At 38.5% G+C, this 14,273-nt stretch overlaps 1 protein-coding gene across 1 annotated transcript in view; it reads right to left on the bottom strand.

Annotated features, from left to right (window-relative positions):
• Positions 1-5,432, bottom strand: part of LOC106961526 (cadherin 2, type 1, N-cadherin (neuronal)) — a 91,402-nt gene extending 85,970 nt beyond the window's left edge. Inside the window, exons 1-2 of the mRNA XM_015055311.1 lie at positions 5,056-5,432; positions 2,661-2,769 (exon numbers count right to left, since the gene is read on the bottom strand). Of these exons, the coding sequence (XP_014910797.1) occupies positions 2,661-2,769; positions 5,056-5,115 (169 nt within the window). The 5' untranslated portion in view covers positions 5,116-5,432. The remainder of the gene's footprint in view (positions 1-2,660; positions 2,770-5,055) is intronic.
• Positions 5,433-14,273: the final 8,841 nt, after the last annotated feature.

Below are 14,273 nucleotides of genomic sequence, written 5' to 3'. Positions count from 1 at the left end.
AAAAAAAAAAAAAAAAAAAAAAAGAGGCACATTGTGTGTCAGCTCTCTAAAGCCACCAAGAATTTCATTAGACACCCAGGGGCAAACCACCCGCAGCTACAGCATACCTTAAATTAAATGAAATCTAGTAAAACAAGTCACTTTCATCAAACAGCTGAACTCGATAAAAGAAAATGTGATTATGTGTGAACAGTTTAGCTTCTTTTCATGCAACTACAAAATACTGATGTTTGGTGAGATCTCGTCACTCTTTAGGAAAGTGGTCAAATAAAAACGTTTTTTTTCTTTTTCTTTTTTTTAATAAAAAGAAAAACAAAGGTGATTCTTCTTACTATGGATTGGCAAAGTAAATTTTAATTCACTATTCAGTGGTAGAAATTGTTTTTAAGGCAGAATAGCTGCAGTATTTGGGGTTTTCTTGGTCTAAAAACTTTTAAACTACTAAATAAAAACCAGGAAGGCCACCATGTGCCCAACCAAAAGTAAAAATTTAGTTTCCAACCACCATAATTTGATTACTTCCACTAACTGGCTGCCCACAATTACCATTATCTAATCTACAGGATGTCTTCAATTTAGCACATACAATGTCTTCTGTTTACATGCTAACTGGAACAATTTCCAGGCCTCGCAGGCCACAGGATGTGTATTCCCTTAATCAGCTGGGGAAAGAATGGCTACAATTAGATGTAGGGAAGATTTCTAATATTTTACCACTACCACATCTACCATATACTTGGGATGAAATGCAATATGATAATATGAGCCAGGAATCATGTTTCTGACATCTTACACAACCTTGTGATAGTATTACACAGCTGCGCGGGCGGATCCTATTTCAAAAGAAGCCAACTGAACCAGCAGGCAATTGATGACTTCTCATCAATAACTCAAGAAGACATGTATGCATGCTGAAATTAGCTGGGAGTGTTATTTATAGCGTGATAAAAGCTCAATGTTTTACTCAAGATATATTTAGACTTGAAGACGTCTTTTATTCTGTAGTTGACTCATCATTTACTATTTAAGAGATGGCAAAGCTAATGAAAAACTGACCATAAACGGCTGTGTGTTGCTAAAGAAGCTGTGTTTAAAAAATAATAATAATAATTTTAAAAAAGCCTCCAGCAAATCGTCAAGAACAATACCAGAAAACAGCGTGGTGGAATCAAAGTGGGGAAACTTTAAGAATACTCTGCACGCTGTGGGGGCTTTTGTCTTTCAAAACATGCTACAGGAGATCCTCATTAGAGAATGGAGTTTCATTAACATCAGCCCACGCTGCTTTGCCCTGCTGCATTACAAAGACACAGGAGTGCCCCTCACTGTCAAGGAAATCTCCTCACAGCAACAACTCGCTGGGGGAAGGGCAGGGAGAGAAAACGAGCGAAGGGTTGGTAAACAAAAGAGAACCTGATTACCTCTGGTCACGGCTCATCCACGAGCCAACACAGGGAAATCCATCACCTGAAGGATCAAACACAAACTTAGGCACTAGGTAGAGCTCAGTGAAAGCAGTATCCACCCATTCAAACCACAATCTATCCTCTCTCTCCTTTATTCTCTAGTCTGTGTCACATCCACCCCCCACCTCTCTGACTCGCAATGACGGCAGCATGTAAGTTTTAGGCTCACACTGTGAAATCCAATGCAAGCGGGAATGCTTTCTGGTCCAAATGACCTCAAGGCCCTAACCACTCTAATAGCACACGGGTGATATATTCTACTTTTTATTACCGTCCAGAGACCTGCATGCCATTTTACCCAGCTGCATCCCTATATGGCAAATATTAGACCAAGAAGAAGAAGGTCATATCTGCTTTGTTGCATTTCATTTATCCAAATGCTTATAAGAGCAGAAAAAAAAGAGATAATTTTGCTGTTTAGCTAACAGTTTTATTGCAACATACATCCTGAGCACAATTTTACTGTTAGGCTTAGCAGTGTAAAATGCAATTGGGCACCAAATGATTCAAACAGACCCTTAAGGCAAAACAGTGTCAACATTTGGAAAAAATGAACAGAAAGTGATGCTTGACATTTAAAATCAGCAAAAAAATAACTATGTTTCATTAGGACAGGAAAGTTGCTAAGCAATTGCATATGTTGATAAAATTAAACCAATGTGCCAACACAAGCTATGAAAAGCTTAACTAGAGTACTTGCTTAATTAAAATCACAGAAATTGTTTATTTTCATCCTTTGGAAAAAGATACATCTCCCCAAAGCAATCAGGAAAGTTTTCTCCTTTTAATCAAAGCCAGAGGTTAATACCACAATGCTCACAATGGTGGAAAGAAAAAATAAATAAATAAATAAAATAAAATGGGGAGCAACCATAAAGTTTAGCCAAACACTTAACAGTCTGCATATGTTTCACCCCGCTGTGAAGCAAAGGGAAGCAAGCAAAAAGGGCCGGCGTGTTGTGAAGCTGAGCCCCAATCGAGCTGCTTTACAAGGCAAACAACATGACTTGCAGTACCACACAACTACACTGAGGCTAATTGTTTAAATATGTCAGCCTTGTTCAGATCCTCCCCCTGAAATGTAACACATAGAGGCAGGCACTGTTAACACGTATGCCAAGACAAATACACGCTCAAGCGCAGACGTAATAGGCATCCAGCGTGAAACAAAACTAGGAATATTTCACCACTCACCGTTGAAAAGAGGCCATCCTTTCTCTGTGATATCTGGCACCACAACCGTGTACAGATCTTCAGAGAAGCCCGGACTGCATGGTGGGGCACCCCTGGCCTCTGCTGCAATCTGCAATGTGGGAAAAGAGAGAGGGGTAAAGTGGGTGCAAAAATGAGTCGTAAATCAACCTTTACGAACAACAACAACAACAAAAATGCACTCTCTCTGGAAAAAAAAAACCCTCCTAGTCACATTCTGAACTCCTCATGCTTGTACAAAAGCATCTGTTGTTTATATAGTGGGGGCCGCAATTAGGATAATGAGGCCAAAAGGGTTAAGCATTAGCCAAAGAGCATGGCTAGGCAAGAACAAGCCCCATTTGTCCCATAGTGCAGGGGCCCAGGAACAGGGTAGTGGTCCGTCAGTCCCTGTGATCAACACACTACCTCTGGACAAACACTCTTTGCTTTGAAGTACAGGAACGGAGGAATAAAAGCAAACAGCAGCAATACACAGAGTGGGGGAATAAACATCTATGTGCGAATGTCTGAGCAAGCACAAGAAAATCACAGTATTTTTCATTTCAAAGAAACTACCAGATAATGACTGATCAATATACTCCTTTGTGTTTTCCGTTTTTTTTTTGTTTTTTTTTTACTTTGTCTTCACATCGTTTTTACAAAATATTTAGAACTGCAGCTGGAAATTAAAGCACAGAAATAGTCAAAGTAGATATTTTGTGAAGCAAAAATTCAGCGCAAGCTAACAGAGCATGACTGAGGAACATGCTTTGATGTTTACGTAACTTCAACATTAGAGAAGGAATGATCAGGGTTTTTTTTCGGCTGTTACCCTTTTACGATTTTATTTTTGAATCAAACTGTGGATCCTTATGTTTTTTTTTTTTTTTTTCCTCCAGCAAACAGAACATGTGAAAAATGGTAAAAGTGGTTGCAGGTTTTTAATTGGAGTTAGCAGTATCAAATCCAACAGAAAATGAAGGACACATTTATGCATAAAAGCAAATACCACAAACCTTTTCTGACTGTTATAAAACTTCAAAACATAATGAATGAAGTTGGTTTGAAATGTTGACTGGCCAAAATACTGGGAGTTCTTAATTTTGATGCATGTAACATAAGGAAAAGAAAGCCAAAATTGTTCAGAATTTGATTAGCCAATAAATGACAATAAAAGGAAAATTTGGTCTACTCTCACCAATTGGAAAGCACATTAGCTGTGTAAAAATGAATACATTGGAAAACCAGTGTGGATGTTCTTCTAATACTCAAAGTAAAATTTCACCAAAACTGCAATGCAAAGATTTCAACAACAAAAAATAGATTTATTCGGACAAATTAAATACACTAGAGAGCAATGGGCTTTATGTTGCTACTCATTTGATTCATTCGCGTCATCAGGGGAAAATGTGCCAATTCCGATCTGTGGCCTAAAGATCAGTGCATCCATAGTCAGCATTAATTCCAGCTAGTTGACACAAAGGTCTTGCCATATTCCTCTCGTTTTGAAATGTACTTTCAAAAGAATGTGAAATGAAAAGAGCTTTGGAAGATTTTTTTTAAAGGGGCATTGTGCCACTTGCCATTCTTAATCAGAGGAATTTAAATAGGGGGGAAAAAGCCTAAAGAAAGGGAGGGGGAGCAGAGCCTGGCTCCCTATCCAACAGCCATGGCAGCAGGTTGCATATTTCTGGATCTAAATGTTAATACAATAGTCAGACCTTTGAGAGAAGGCAATTTAGGTTACAAGGATGGCAGAAATTAACTAAGCTGTTCTCGTTTTATTCAAGGTACATGAATGCTTAACCCAATTGGAGTCGAAAATCAGTCATTTTCACAAATCATACTGTGGGGTCATTAAGTTGCCAGGTTGTACATCCGCTGAATTGTTCAGTTTTACATTGTTAATGATAAGGACTTCCACACCAGAGGGAGAGCATGCTCACAATGTATCAAACTAAGCCGAAATAAAATCTAAGCCAAACATAATCGAACAATATCTAGGTTATCGTGGGTCTGTGTCATCAACTTCCACGACAAGATTCAACCAGAGAAACTCCGAAATTAGGCTGTAAATTTTAAGTCGTTTAGCAGAAATAATTAATTCAAACGTACTCCTCGTTTCGGCTTCTTGCGAGCAATCAATAAAGCCGGAGCCGCTAGCGAGTAATTGCCGCCCAAGCTAGACTCCGGCGACTTTATTGTCAATTTCGGTACCCGACCCCGCGGTGCTTTCTAACTACACGCAATATAAAGTGGCTTCCGAGGAGCTACAAACCCGTCCCGGTTCGTATAATTCAAGAAGCAGCAATGGAAAGGTACAGAGGGGGAAATAAAAGCGACTAAACTGTCCGGTGTATAACTCCGCTCGAAAACCACTCTGCAATCACATTACCTGCAGTCCTGCTAAGAGCAAGAGCAGAAGCAGCCCGCTACCCTCGTGTAACGAGAACATTTGTACGCCCGTCACTCCTTTTATTTCCCCGCTTCGGAATCCGTGGGGAAATATTGGAAAGAAAAAAAAAAAGAAAAGATGCGGATAAATAAAAATAAATAAAAAATAAAAGAATATCCTTTTGGTTCAAGAGTGGCCTCGGAAACGCTCCCTGTGAAAGAAAGGCAGCAGCAGCAGGAGGAGAAACGGCGTCGGCAGCATGTAGGAGCCTCCTCCTCTATCTGTCTACCCGGTCCGTACTGAGGCAGAGCACTGCCTGGTACTGAAGCTGCTGCTGATCCCTCCCTCCCATCCAGTTCGACCGACACAAAAACAAAACGAGTCCCGGCCACTAGGCTTTTAAGACGTCCATCTCACTGTCTCTCCCTGCTGGTGACACGGCCAATTTCTATGGAGAGGCGAATTGTATGTGATAGATTGAGAGGGGAGTCTTCTCAACAATTTTTTTTTGTTTTGTTTCTGTTGTTTTATTTACTTTTTTTTTTTTTCCTGAGCTTTGGGCATTCTTTGGTAAATAAGTCAAAATAAAGGGTCAGAGCAAACCTGCTGCTAAGAATTTAGCGCCCCTATTCCATCAATTGAAATCAAGTATGATACCATCTTTGAGGTAGAAATTAAATGTCTGCAGCTGACTCGCACAGAACATCACGTAATCAACATGCCCGTCTTTATTTTAGTGTCAGTCTGATGGCTGGCCTCTTTTTACATATTTTATTTAGCTTCCCTAACATGCATTATTTTTTAATAAGAGTGCCAGGCTCATGCAGAGATACAAAGAGAAGAGCAAAACAAACAAAAAAGCCCAAATCTCTTTACAATGCTTATATGTGATTTGTTTTCTCTCTCTCTCTCTCTCTCTCTCTCTCTCTCTCTCTCCTGTATTTGGATATATCCACATGTTAAACACATCATTTTGAAATTATTGCTTCCAATTGTGCTACATTTTAGCCTATATTGTTTTTCATTAAGATTCCGTCCATCAGCTCCAGGCTCCTCTGAGGAAAAATGTGTTTTGAATGTCACAAGCATCAGTAATTCAGGATTCAGTCAGTTGTCTGCCAGCCCGCATAAAGAGCAGCCCAGACCCTATTGATCATCAACTATACGATTCTGATCACAACCTCCCTTAGGTAATTGCTGTTTACCGCATGTTTGATCTCAAAGATTATTAATTATCAATGATTTGGAGCTTAATCTTTTGCATGCTAACCCTCCTTTTTTGTCTGTGTCCTACTACAGGCACAGTGTTCTGCCTGGCAAGCTGTCTGTTTAAGGAACAAATCAATCACTGGAGTTTTCAAATTTGCATTGTATTAATTTCTGTTCACTTAAGCTCAGAATTTGTAAGTAAACCCTCCTTTGTCATGTTTAGCTAAAATATTTAATGAATAGTTCCCTAATATCGTCTCTTAATGTGATACAGCTTAATGAAGGTTAAATTACCAGGCCTCTACTTCTGACACCTACCCATTATGAGATGACTCTGTGGGATAAATTGCATCTGTGACACAAAAATAATTCTGCTACGCAAATAAGACAAACACACAACCAAAAGCTCATGTTCGCCTCGCCTCCCGGGTAAATCCATTGTTTTCAGTTATTGGCATTTTGAGGTGCAAGCAAGTGTGATGAGAGCAGTGCTGCCCCACTCCTGCAACTAATCAAACTTTCCGCGCCTGAAGCCCTCTTATAACCCCAAGCATACTGTAAGGCATCCCTCTTAAATTTGCAGTAACCATCCGCATGTATACTCACTGAGCCAGCCCAAGATTTTATGGGACCCCTAAGCAGAAATTCATTTGGGGGGCCCCACTTCCAGTTAATTCTGCCAGGCACCACAGTGCTACTAACCCCTTTTATATTTTCCATGCAAGACCTTGTATTTATTAGCATTTTTGTATTTTACACTTTGCACTTAGCCTAAGTAGAGTTATGGAAGGGGAACCAAGTTTAATTTTGAATTCACAAGCAACCATGGGAAACAGCTATTACTCTGATCTCTTAACAATGCAAGCTGCACTTATCTTTAAATGTGTTTTAGGTTATCACTCTGGTAACATAACTTCCAGACTGTGAAGGTCTTTCTTGGTATATCTACTGCAAGGTGAACATTTTTCATTGAAAATGTAAGCATAAAAGAAACAGGCTTAATGTGCTGAGCTCAAATTCAGAATCTCTGACTTACCACAACATTGTTGGGTAATCAGATGAGCTACACGGCTGTGCGTGTGCAAATAATGTACAAGTCCAGGGCAAGTTATGCATTCTTGCCAAGGTTTTAGTGTCTTTGCGAAATAATTACTGACTTTTTTTTTAACAGTAAATTAAACTCAGATTAATGCCGAGCAGTTATTTACTTAAATGAAAACAAACAGAACATGGTGTCCAGAAAGCATCAAAAATCTAGATATGTCTTCTTATTTGCCAGTATTCTCTTATGTTTTAAGAGAATACAAATCCAGAATTTCAACAAAAAAGTTGATATTTGTTGATTTATTCTGAATCAAATTAAGTTGTCTTTAAATTTAAGATTTCGGTGCATCATTTACAGATTTTTTTTTTTGTCTTCTTTATGGAATTAATTTTTAAATTGATATTGATCTAATTTATAATGATTAAACTGCTGTGTCTACATGCGATCTAAAATCAAGTGAATTCTATAGGTCTGAGATTGACTAATCTCTAAACTGGGCCTGCGTGTAATGTTGAAATTAGGTCTACTACCCAAGATAGTGCCCCTAAATACAAAGTATGCTTAAGGCTCAGGCTGCCACTGCATGCATGCAAAGGAGTGACTAATTTCCCATTCGAGTAGAAACTTGTCCCTCATTTTATATTTTAGTGTAACTAAATTTTTATATGGAAATGAATGCAAATGGAAAAAGAAAGAAAAAAACAAATGGCTTAAATCAAGACATAGTTCTCAGGCTGATGTTGTTTCCATTGCATATTGAAACTTGACAAAATCCTACTTTTTTTCTTTTTTTTTCTCTATCCTAAGGCAGTCATATTCAGTGTACACCTCTTTTGTTTGCTGACACAGATTTGGGCAAGAGATCAAGATGACTGACCTGATGATAATTGATATAGCATTTTGTACAAATTGTTAAATTAATATAATCTAATCTAATTGAGAGTGGGATCAAAATGCTCCATCTCTTTGATTAATGCAGAGGCGGTTATCTTTCATCAGTACTTGTCTAGGCGGGGTGGGGTGGAGGCGTTTGTGGGAATCCAATTTGGACTGGGTGCATTCAGTCAAACAATATCATGCTGCATGATTCATAACACCAATCAGAGACCCCTGTACAACCTTGCATGCAGCATGTACCTTAATTTGGCATTGTGCAATCAGAGGGGAATTTACCATCAAGGTCGCTATGCAGACTGATGATAATATATTCTCTGGGCTGTCTGTGCACAGACAGATAATGTTGTTCTGTAGGCATGTGTGAGGCCACCGCATGATGCATGCCGGTTGGCATGCTGACACTGCACTTGACTCTCATAAGCACAGGTGTCCGAAAGCTTGTGGCCTGCACGGGAGCCCTCGATTGCAAACCTTTTAGTCTGCACAATTGGATGTGGTGTGAAGCGCTGCGGCACGGTGGCCTTGATGGCACTGGAAGAAAAATGGACGAGGTCAGCAGCACTTTCACATCTGCTGACTTCGTGTTGATACAGGAATATGACATAGAACACCCTTGGCTCCCACACACTTCCCCAAAGTAGTGCTCAGTCATTTCTTTTCAAAGCTAGACAATATGCAGTGAAATTCCTGCATGAGTCTTCTTTTTTTTTTTTGAGTCTATTGAGACCTAGATGCTGTGTTTTGAAATGGCTCTCAAAAATAAGAAGAATATGTTTTTCTTTTTATTTAACTACAAAAATTTTGACCCTCTTCGAAAGCTGGCTAATTACCTTGTCACAGACAATCCCGTCCAAGTCAAAGGTCGCTTTGGAACAAATTAGTGCGTGGAAAGGAGCAACCCAGTCTTCAAAGCCTTTATCAATTTCAATCAAGCTTCATTGTTATGCATTCAATAAAAGATCTCAGAGGACCACTGTGTTGCTCTGATTATTCTTCTCTCAAGCCAAATCGGCTCATTCTGCCTTCTGCGCCATCCAAACAAGGAGGCCAAACAGAGTTACGATGTGTCTGAGGGAGCAGGTATGGGTAAATCCATGGTTTGTTTCCTTATTACCTTTCATCTTTTATAAGAATTTAAAAGGTTACCTCATGCTGTCTTACACACACCAAATACAGTCCATGCCATGTAGAGGAGGAAAAGTTGGATTCTTGCTAGAAATCTCTGGGAATTTGTGATTGTATTGTTCTAAAAATGAAGTGACAAACAATGTTGGTGAATGGAAAAAAAAAAAAAAAAGTAAAAAAAAATAAAAACTGAAAAGAGAAAACATTTCTGCTGAGTGTTTCTCTGTAATTTCTTGTGAAAAGACATGTCAGTAAAACAGCTTGGTGCCGCCCCTTTGTCGACAAATGAAGGCAAAATGCTGCTTCGCAAGCAGCTCTGGCAACGTCTACTAAGTCACGGGGCTTTAACATGTGTGTGTCTGCCCCAATTTGTAGACTGTAGCTTTTGCTGGGGGCCACATCTGCCTGCTGTGCACTGGTGTGGCTCACAGATCTAATAGTGATTGATTGCCTGATTAAAGGAAATTGTGTTGAACTCCCAAGCAACTCAAGAAGAGAAGAAAATATATTTAATTATTGCCCCAATAAAAGTGTGGTTATTGATTTGTAGAGATGCTTGTGTGAAAACAGACAGTTGTCTCCGCTGTTGTATCTGTTCTAATCCCTTGTTGGTAGCTCTCCCTGAAAACTCTTTCCGAGAAGCGTTCTCTTTCACGGCTACTTATTTTTCCTTTGGTAATCTTAACTGACCTAAAACAATACATGCTCAGTCTGAATCAATTTGTCAGAAAGTTAAAGAAAAAAAAGAAGAAAAAAAAAAAAGAAACAGCTTTTCAGAAAAAAAAAAAGTAGATGTTGAGTTAAATGTTTTAGATCTAACTAATTTTTAAATAGGGACCATGGTAATGCCCTGGACAATCAGAAGGCTGCACGGAGCCATGTCATTTTGCCCACCAGGAAGTATTTCCAATTTAGATTTCTACTGGGAACCTTTCTCTGACTGGAAATACTTTGCATGTGAATTAGCAGATGGAAATGTACTAAGTCCCATGATCTTCATTGCAATGATTAATGGTGACTCCTTGAATGGAAAATCTTGTTAATAAGTTCCAGCTGTGATAATTCTGGCGAGAACATCAAGGGTTCTTCTACCATGCACTCTCCACCAGTTCATACATGGATTAAACCTCTTTACACCACCAAAAATGAAACTAATCTAAATGGAAATAACTATTTTTCATGTTCAAATTGTATAACAAACTGAATAATTGTTGCTCTGTCAATAAAATGTAGACCACACATTATTTGTTTGGATGCAGATTTGAGAATAAATTTTAGCAGTGTGAGGATGAAGAAACGGTCTTCATCCTCACAGTCCACATGCGTCCTGTGACTGGAGAATGCTTTCTCCATCTGGCACAAGTTCTTCATGAGCAGACTAGGCTAAAAGGTTGGAAAGCACCACAGTCAGAGGCTTATAAAATCATACTTGGCCAGAGCTGCTCAGAGTGCCCAGAGGCTCTCTGCACTCTTGGATTGTGCACTCTAGCAGAGAGATGCGCTCAGCTGTGTCTTAACTTTGCCAGAAAGCTGCTAAAGTCCAGTTTCAGTGTCTGGTTAACTCTCTCTCGGGGGAGTTCACAGGTCGTCAGACAAGAAACTCAAAACTAACTGGCTATGCAAAGTTGCTGACGTAAGAAATAGAAGAGATCGCAACCCCTGTTACCTATGGTAGATTTGCAAATGCAGGATAATGTTAATTTTATACTTTCACAATAACTCCCTTCTTTTAAAGCACATACTTTCTGTGAAATTTCCTGTAAAACTATGCTTACCATAGAATCAGTTTGCCACCTATAGAATATGACTTGGACAACATTTATAGTGTGTTTCTCTTGTGCTGTTCAATATATCCATTTATATTTTGTGGGTGGTTTCTTGTCATATTTTGTCATGTTTTTACGATGCACGTTTTTAGCCATCTGAGGCTACTATGTAAAGTTAGAGGGCTTGGTTTTAAAGGAATCCATGATTAGTTGAAAATGTTAGCCTAAATATATTGTAATTTTACTGTTAATTAAAAAAAAAGGTGATATGTGAAAACCCATAATTTCTTCAAAAAATCTATATCTTTTGTTACATTTTTCATCAATGAAAGTCGCCATTTTTTCACCTGCACAATAGATGCACAAATAGGTGATGATGCAGTTGGGTCTGTTCTTCACTGGAATATACAGAGTAAATGCAGGGAGATTAACTTTACTTGAGTTGTTTATATTGCATTTGACTGGTGTAAATTTAGACAATGCCACACTGCATCATTGTTTGCTGTAAAAAAAAAAGTGAGGTGAGTCTGGATCATTTTCCACATGAAAATATAGAAGAGAGCAGGAGAGAGTCAAACACAATTTCCAAAGGACAGACATTTGTGCCGTCAACATTTCTCTCCAGAAGACTTTGAGTCATTTGTCTGATCTGATAAAGTCTCTAAAAGGTAATCGTTACCTTCGAAAGCTAAAACCAAATGCCGTGCAGACAGTTTTTATCTACAAATCGCCTAAAACCCACCGCCAGCGGCTAGTAGGTGAAAGATGCTAGGAGGGACATTAGACAGGCAGTGCTGGAAGCTCTTTTAAATGATAACGGAGCTATTGCTGCTGCTGCCGGTATGGAATGTGAAATGTGACTCAACACCGGACTGAAGATCAGACTCTAAACAGGTGTAACTGGACTGGACATAGAGCTACTTGCAGAACTACTATACTGGATCACACCGTCCAACCAGAGATAAGTACCATTCATTGTTTTACTTATGAAGCTGAAGGTAGCAGCAGCAGCACAAACACCAGTTTCTTCAGCCAACTCTTTCATCTTCCTCCGTTTGGTCCTCAGCTTCATTACCTCTTGTGATTCCTACATTCCCATCAATTTCAACTCGCTGCGGTTCAAATAGAAAAAAAGGCTTAACATAACTCATCTCTGTTTTGTCTGGACTGATTTTGAGCAATCAGACCAAGCATATGTCATTTTCCCAGAATGCACTGCAGCGTAAGCAACATGGAGATGTCAATATTTTATTAAAAATATTGTAAATACTAAGTGTATTATTACTATATTGTTTTTACATCTAAAATAAATATTTCTCAGATAAAGTCCCTTTAAAAGGATGGTGTTATTCTGTACAGATTAGTCTTTTAAGTGAATCCAAAACATTAGGCTGTGCAGCCTTGACGTGAAAATGTATTGTTTAATTATTCAGAATGACAATTTTGCCATCAGTGATGTGCTTTGTGTAAGCATTCGCTTGTATCAAACATAACAATATGCAAATACATGCATATGAGTGTGCATAGCAAAACAGCACCTTAGTGACAACCTCATGGTGAGAGGTCATTAGTTTCAAAGTGATACATCACACTGTTTTTCCTGCTGGGAAAATATTTTACAGCACAGATCACTCCAAACACCCCAGATTTTAGTGCGATGCATCCCTAGAGTACAGTATTTGAGGCTCTTTGAAATTTGAGCACCCCAATTGGAGTCATCAACATTTTCACCTTATCATTAGTAATTTACAGGAAAAAAGAGAAGAACTATGATTTTTGATAGAGCAGTTTGTCAGATTTTAGAGCTGAAAGACCAAACAGCTCCCTGTAGCTGAGAGCTTGGAAGCGTCTCTATGTGGGCTGATTTTGCTGCTGGTATAAAACTTAAGGTCATTTTTTAATAACATCAGTCATTCGTATAAAAGGTTTAAATTTGCAAGCAGTCAGGGAATGCAGCATAGTTTGTAATGACAAGAGCGAGGAGATTGGAGGTTACCTTAGCATATTAGTTTTTTGTTTTTTTTCTCATTATCTTATTGTTTTCAGTTGAGAAAATTTAGTTTTCACATTTGCCACATTGTTTTAATGTCATTGGCGAAATAGCCTGATTACGAGAATGTGTCAGTAATTGCTGTGGGCTTAAGAGGGTGGCAAAAGGTTCACCAGGTCTCCAAGCATGCCAGACTGTTTAAAGAGGTACAGTCTGCTCATGAAAATGATTAAGCTTGTGATGAAAAGCATGGTAAGAAAACCATGACTGTACAATTATCCAGGAGCAAATGACACATGGAAGATTAGGATCCTTTATAATGTGAAAGAAAGCACATGCAAAAAGTCTTAAAAAAATGCTGATAGTAAGAATGCAGATTTTAGCTGTGACATAAGCTAAATGAGGGTCATTATGAATTTTACAATTGATGGTATTATTGATTAGACATGCAATGCAGGCTTTTAATGAGACGTAAAATAGACGCTTGTAAATTCTGGAAATTAATAATACTTTTTCCCACACTCCTATCAGTACAGTATGACTTATATATTACATCCTAGTGTGAAAGAGATTATTATCTGGTATGTTAAGCTATCTACACAAAATATTATGTTTTTTTTTTCTTTTATTAACTTAGAAAAAAAAATACTATTATTTTCATATGAGTCTAAAAAAGGATAAAAAAAGGAAACTCATGAATACCAGACACCATGCATTGCCCTTGCTCCTGTCTGGCCTCTGCTGTTGCTTTTATGTGCTATAAACTAAGATCATAAACTTTTGAGTACAAATGAATGAAATGATTAAAAAAATATATTATTTGAAAGTAACACTCATTGCTCTTTAGTTTTCATGGACTGAAAGGCAAGAGTTCAAAGCAACAAGAAAATGGTGATGTAAAAAAGTGACATTTGTGGCCAAAGCAACAGATGTTAGTGGCAGGTTGCTCAGAGCAAAGAGAGCTTCATTTGGCTCACTCAGGAGATGATCATGAGACATATTGCTTTTATTCCTGCCCTCAATACAGACATGTGACTGCTCTCCTGACCAACATAGGAAATGGACATGGGTGAGTTTGATGCTGAGGCCTTCACAGACAATGCTATTTCATGAAAAATATACTGCCAAAACGGTTTTCTCAGTCAGAGCAGAGGAATGATTGGTTAGTGTGACTCAGTTAAAGATT

The sequence above is a fragment of the Poecilia latipinna genome, unplaced genomic scaffold (genome assembly GCF_001443285.1).
Source record: "Poecilia latipinna isolate Pla-1442-1.1 unplaced genomic scaffold, P_latipinna-1.0 Scaffold1309, whole genome shotgun sequence".
Lineage (NCBI taxonomy): Eukaryota > Metazoa > Chordata > Actinopteri > Cyprinodontiformes > Poeciliidae > Poecilia > Poecilia latipinna.
This window is presented reverse-complemented; position numbering and strand designations above follow the sequence as displayed.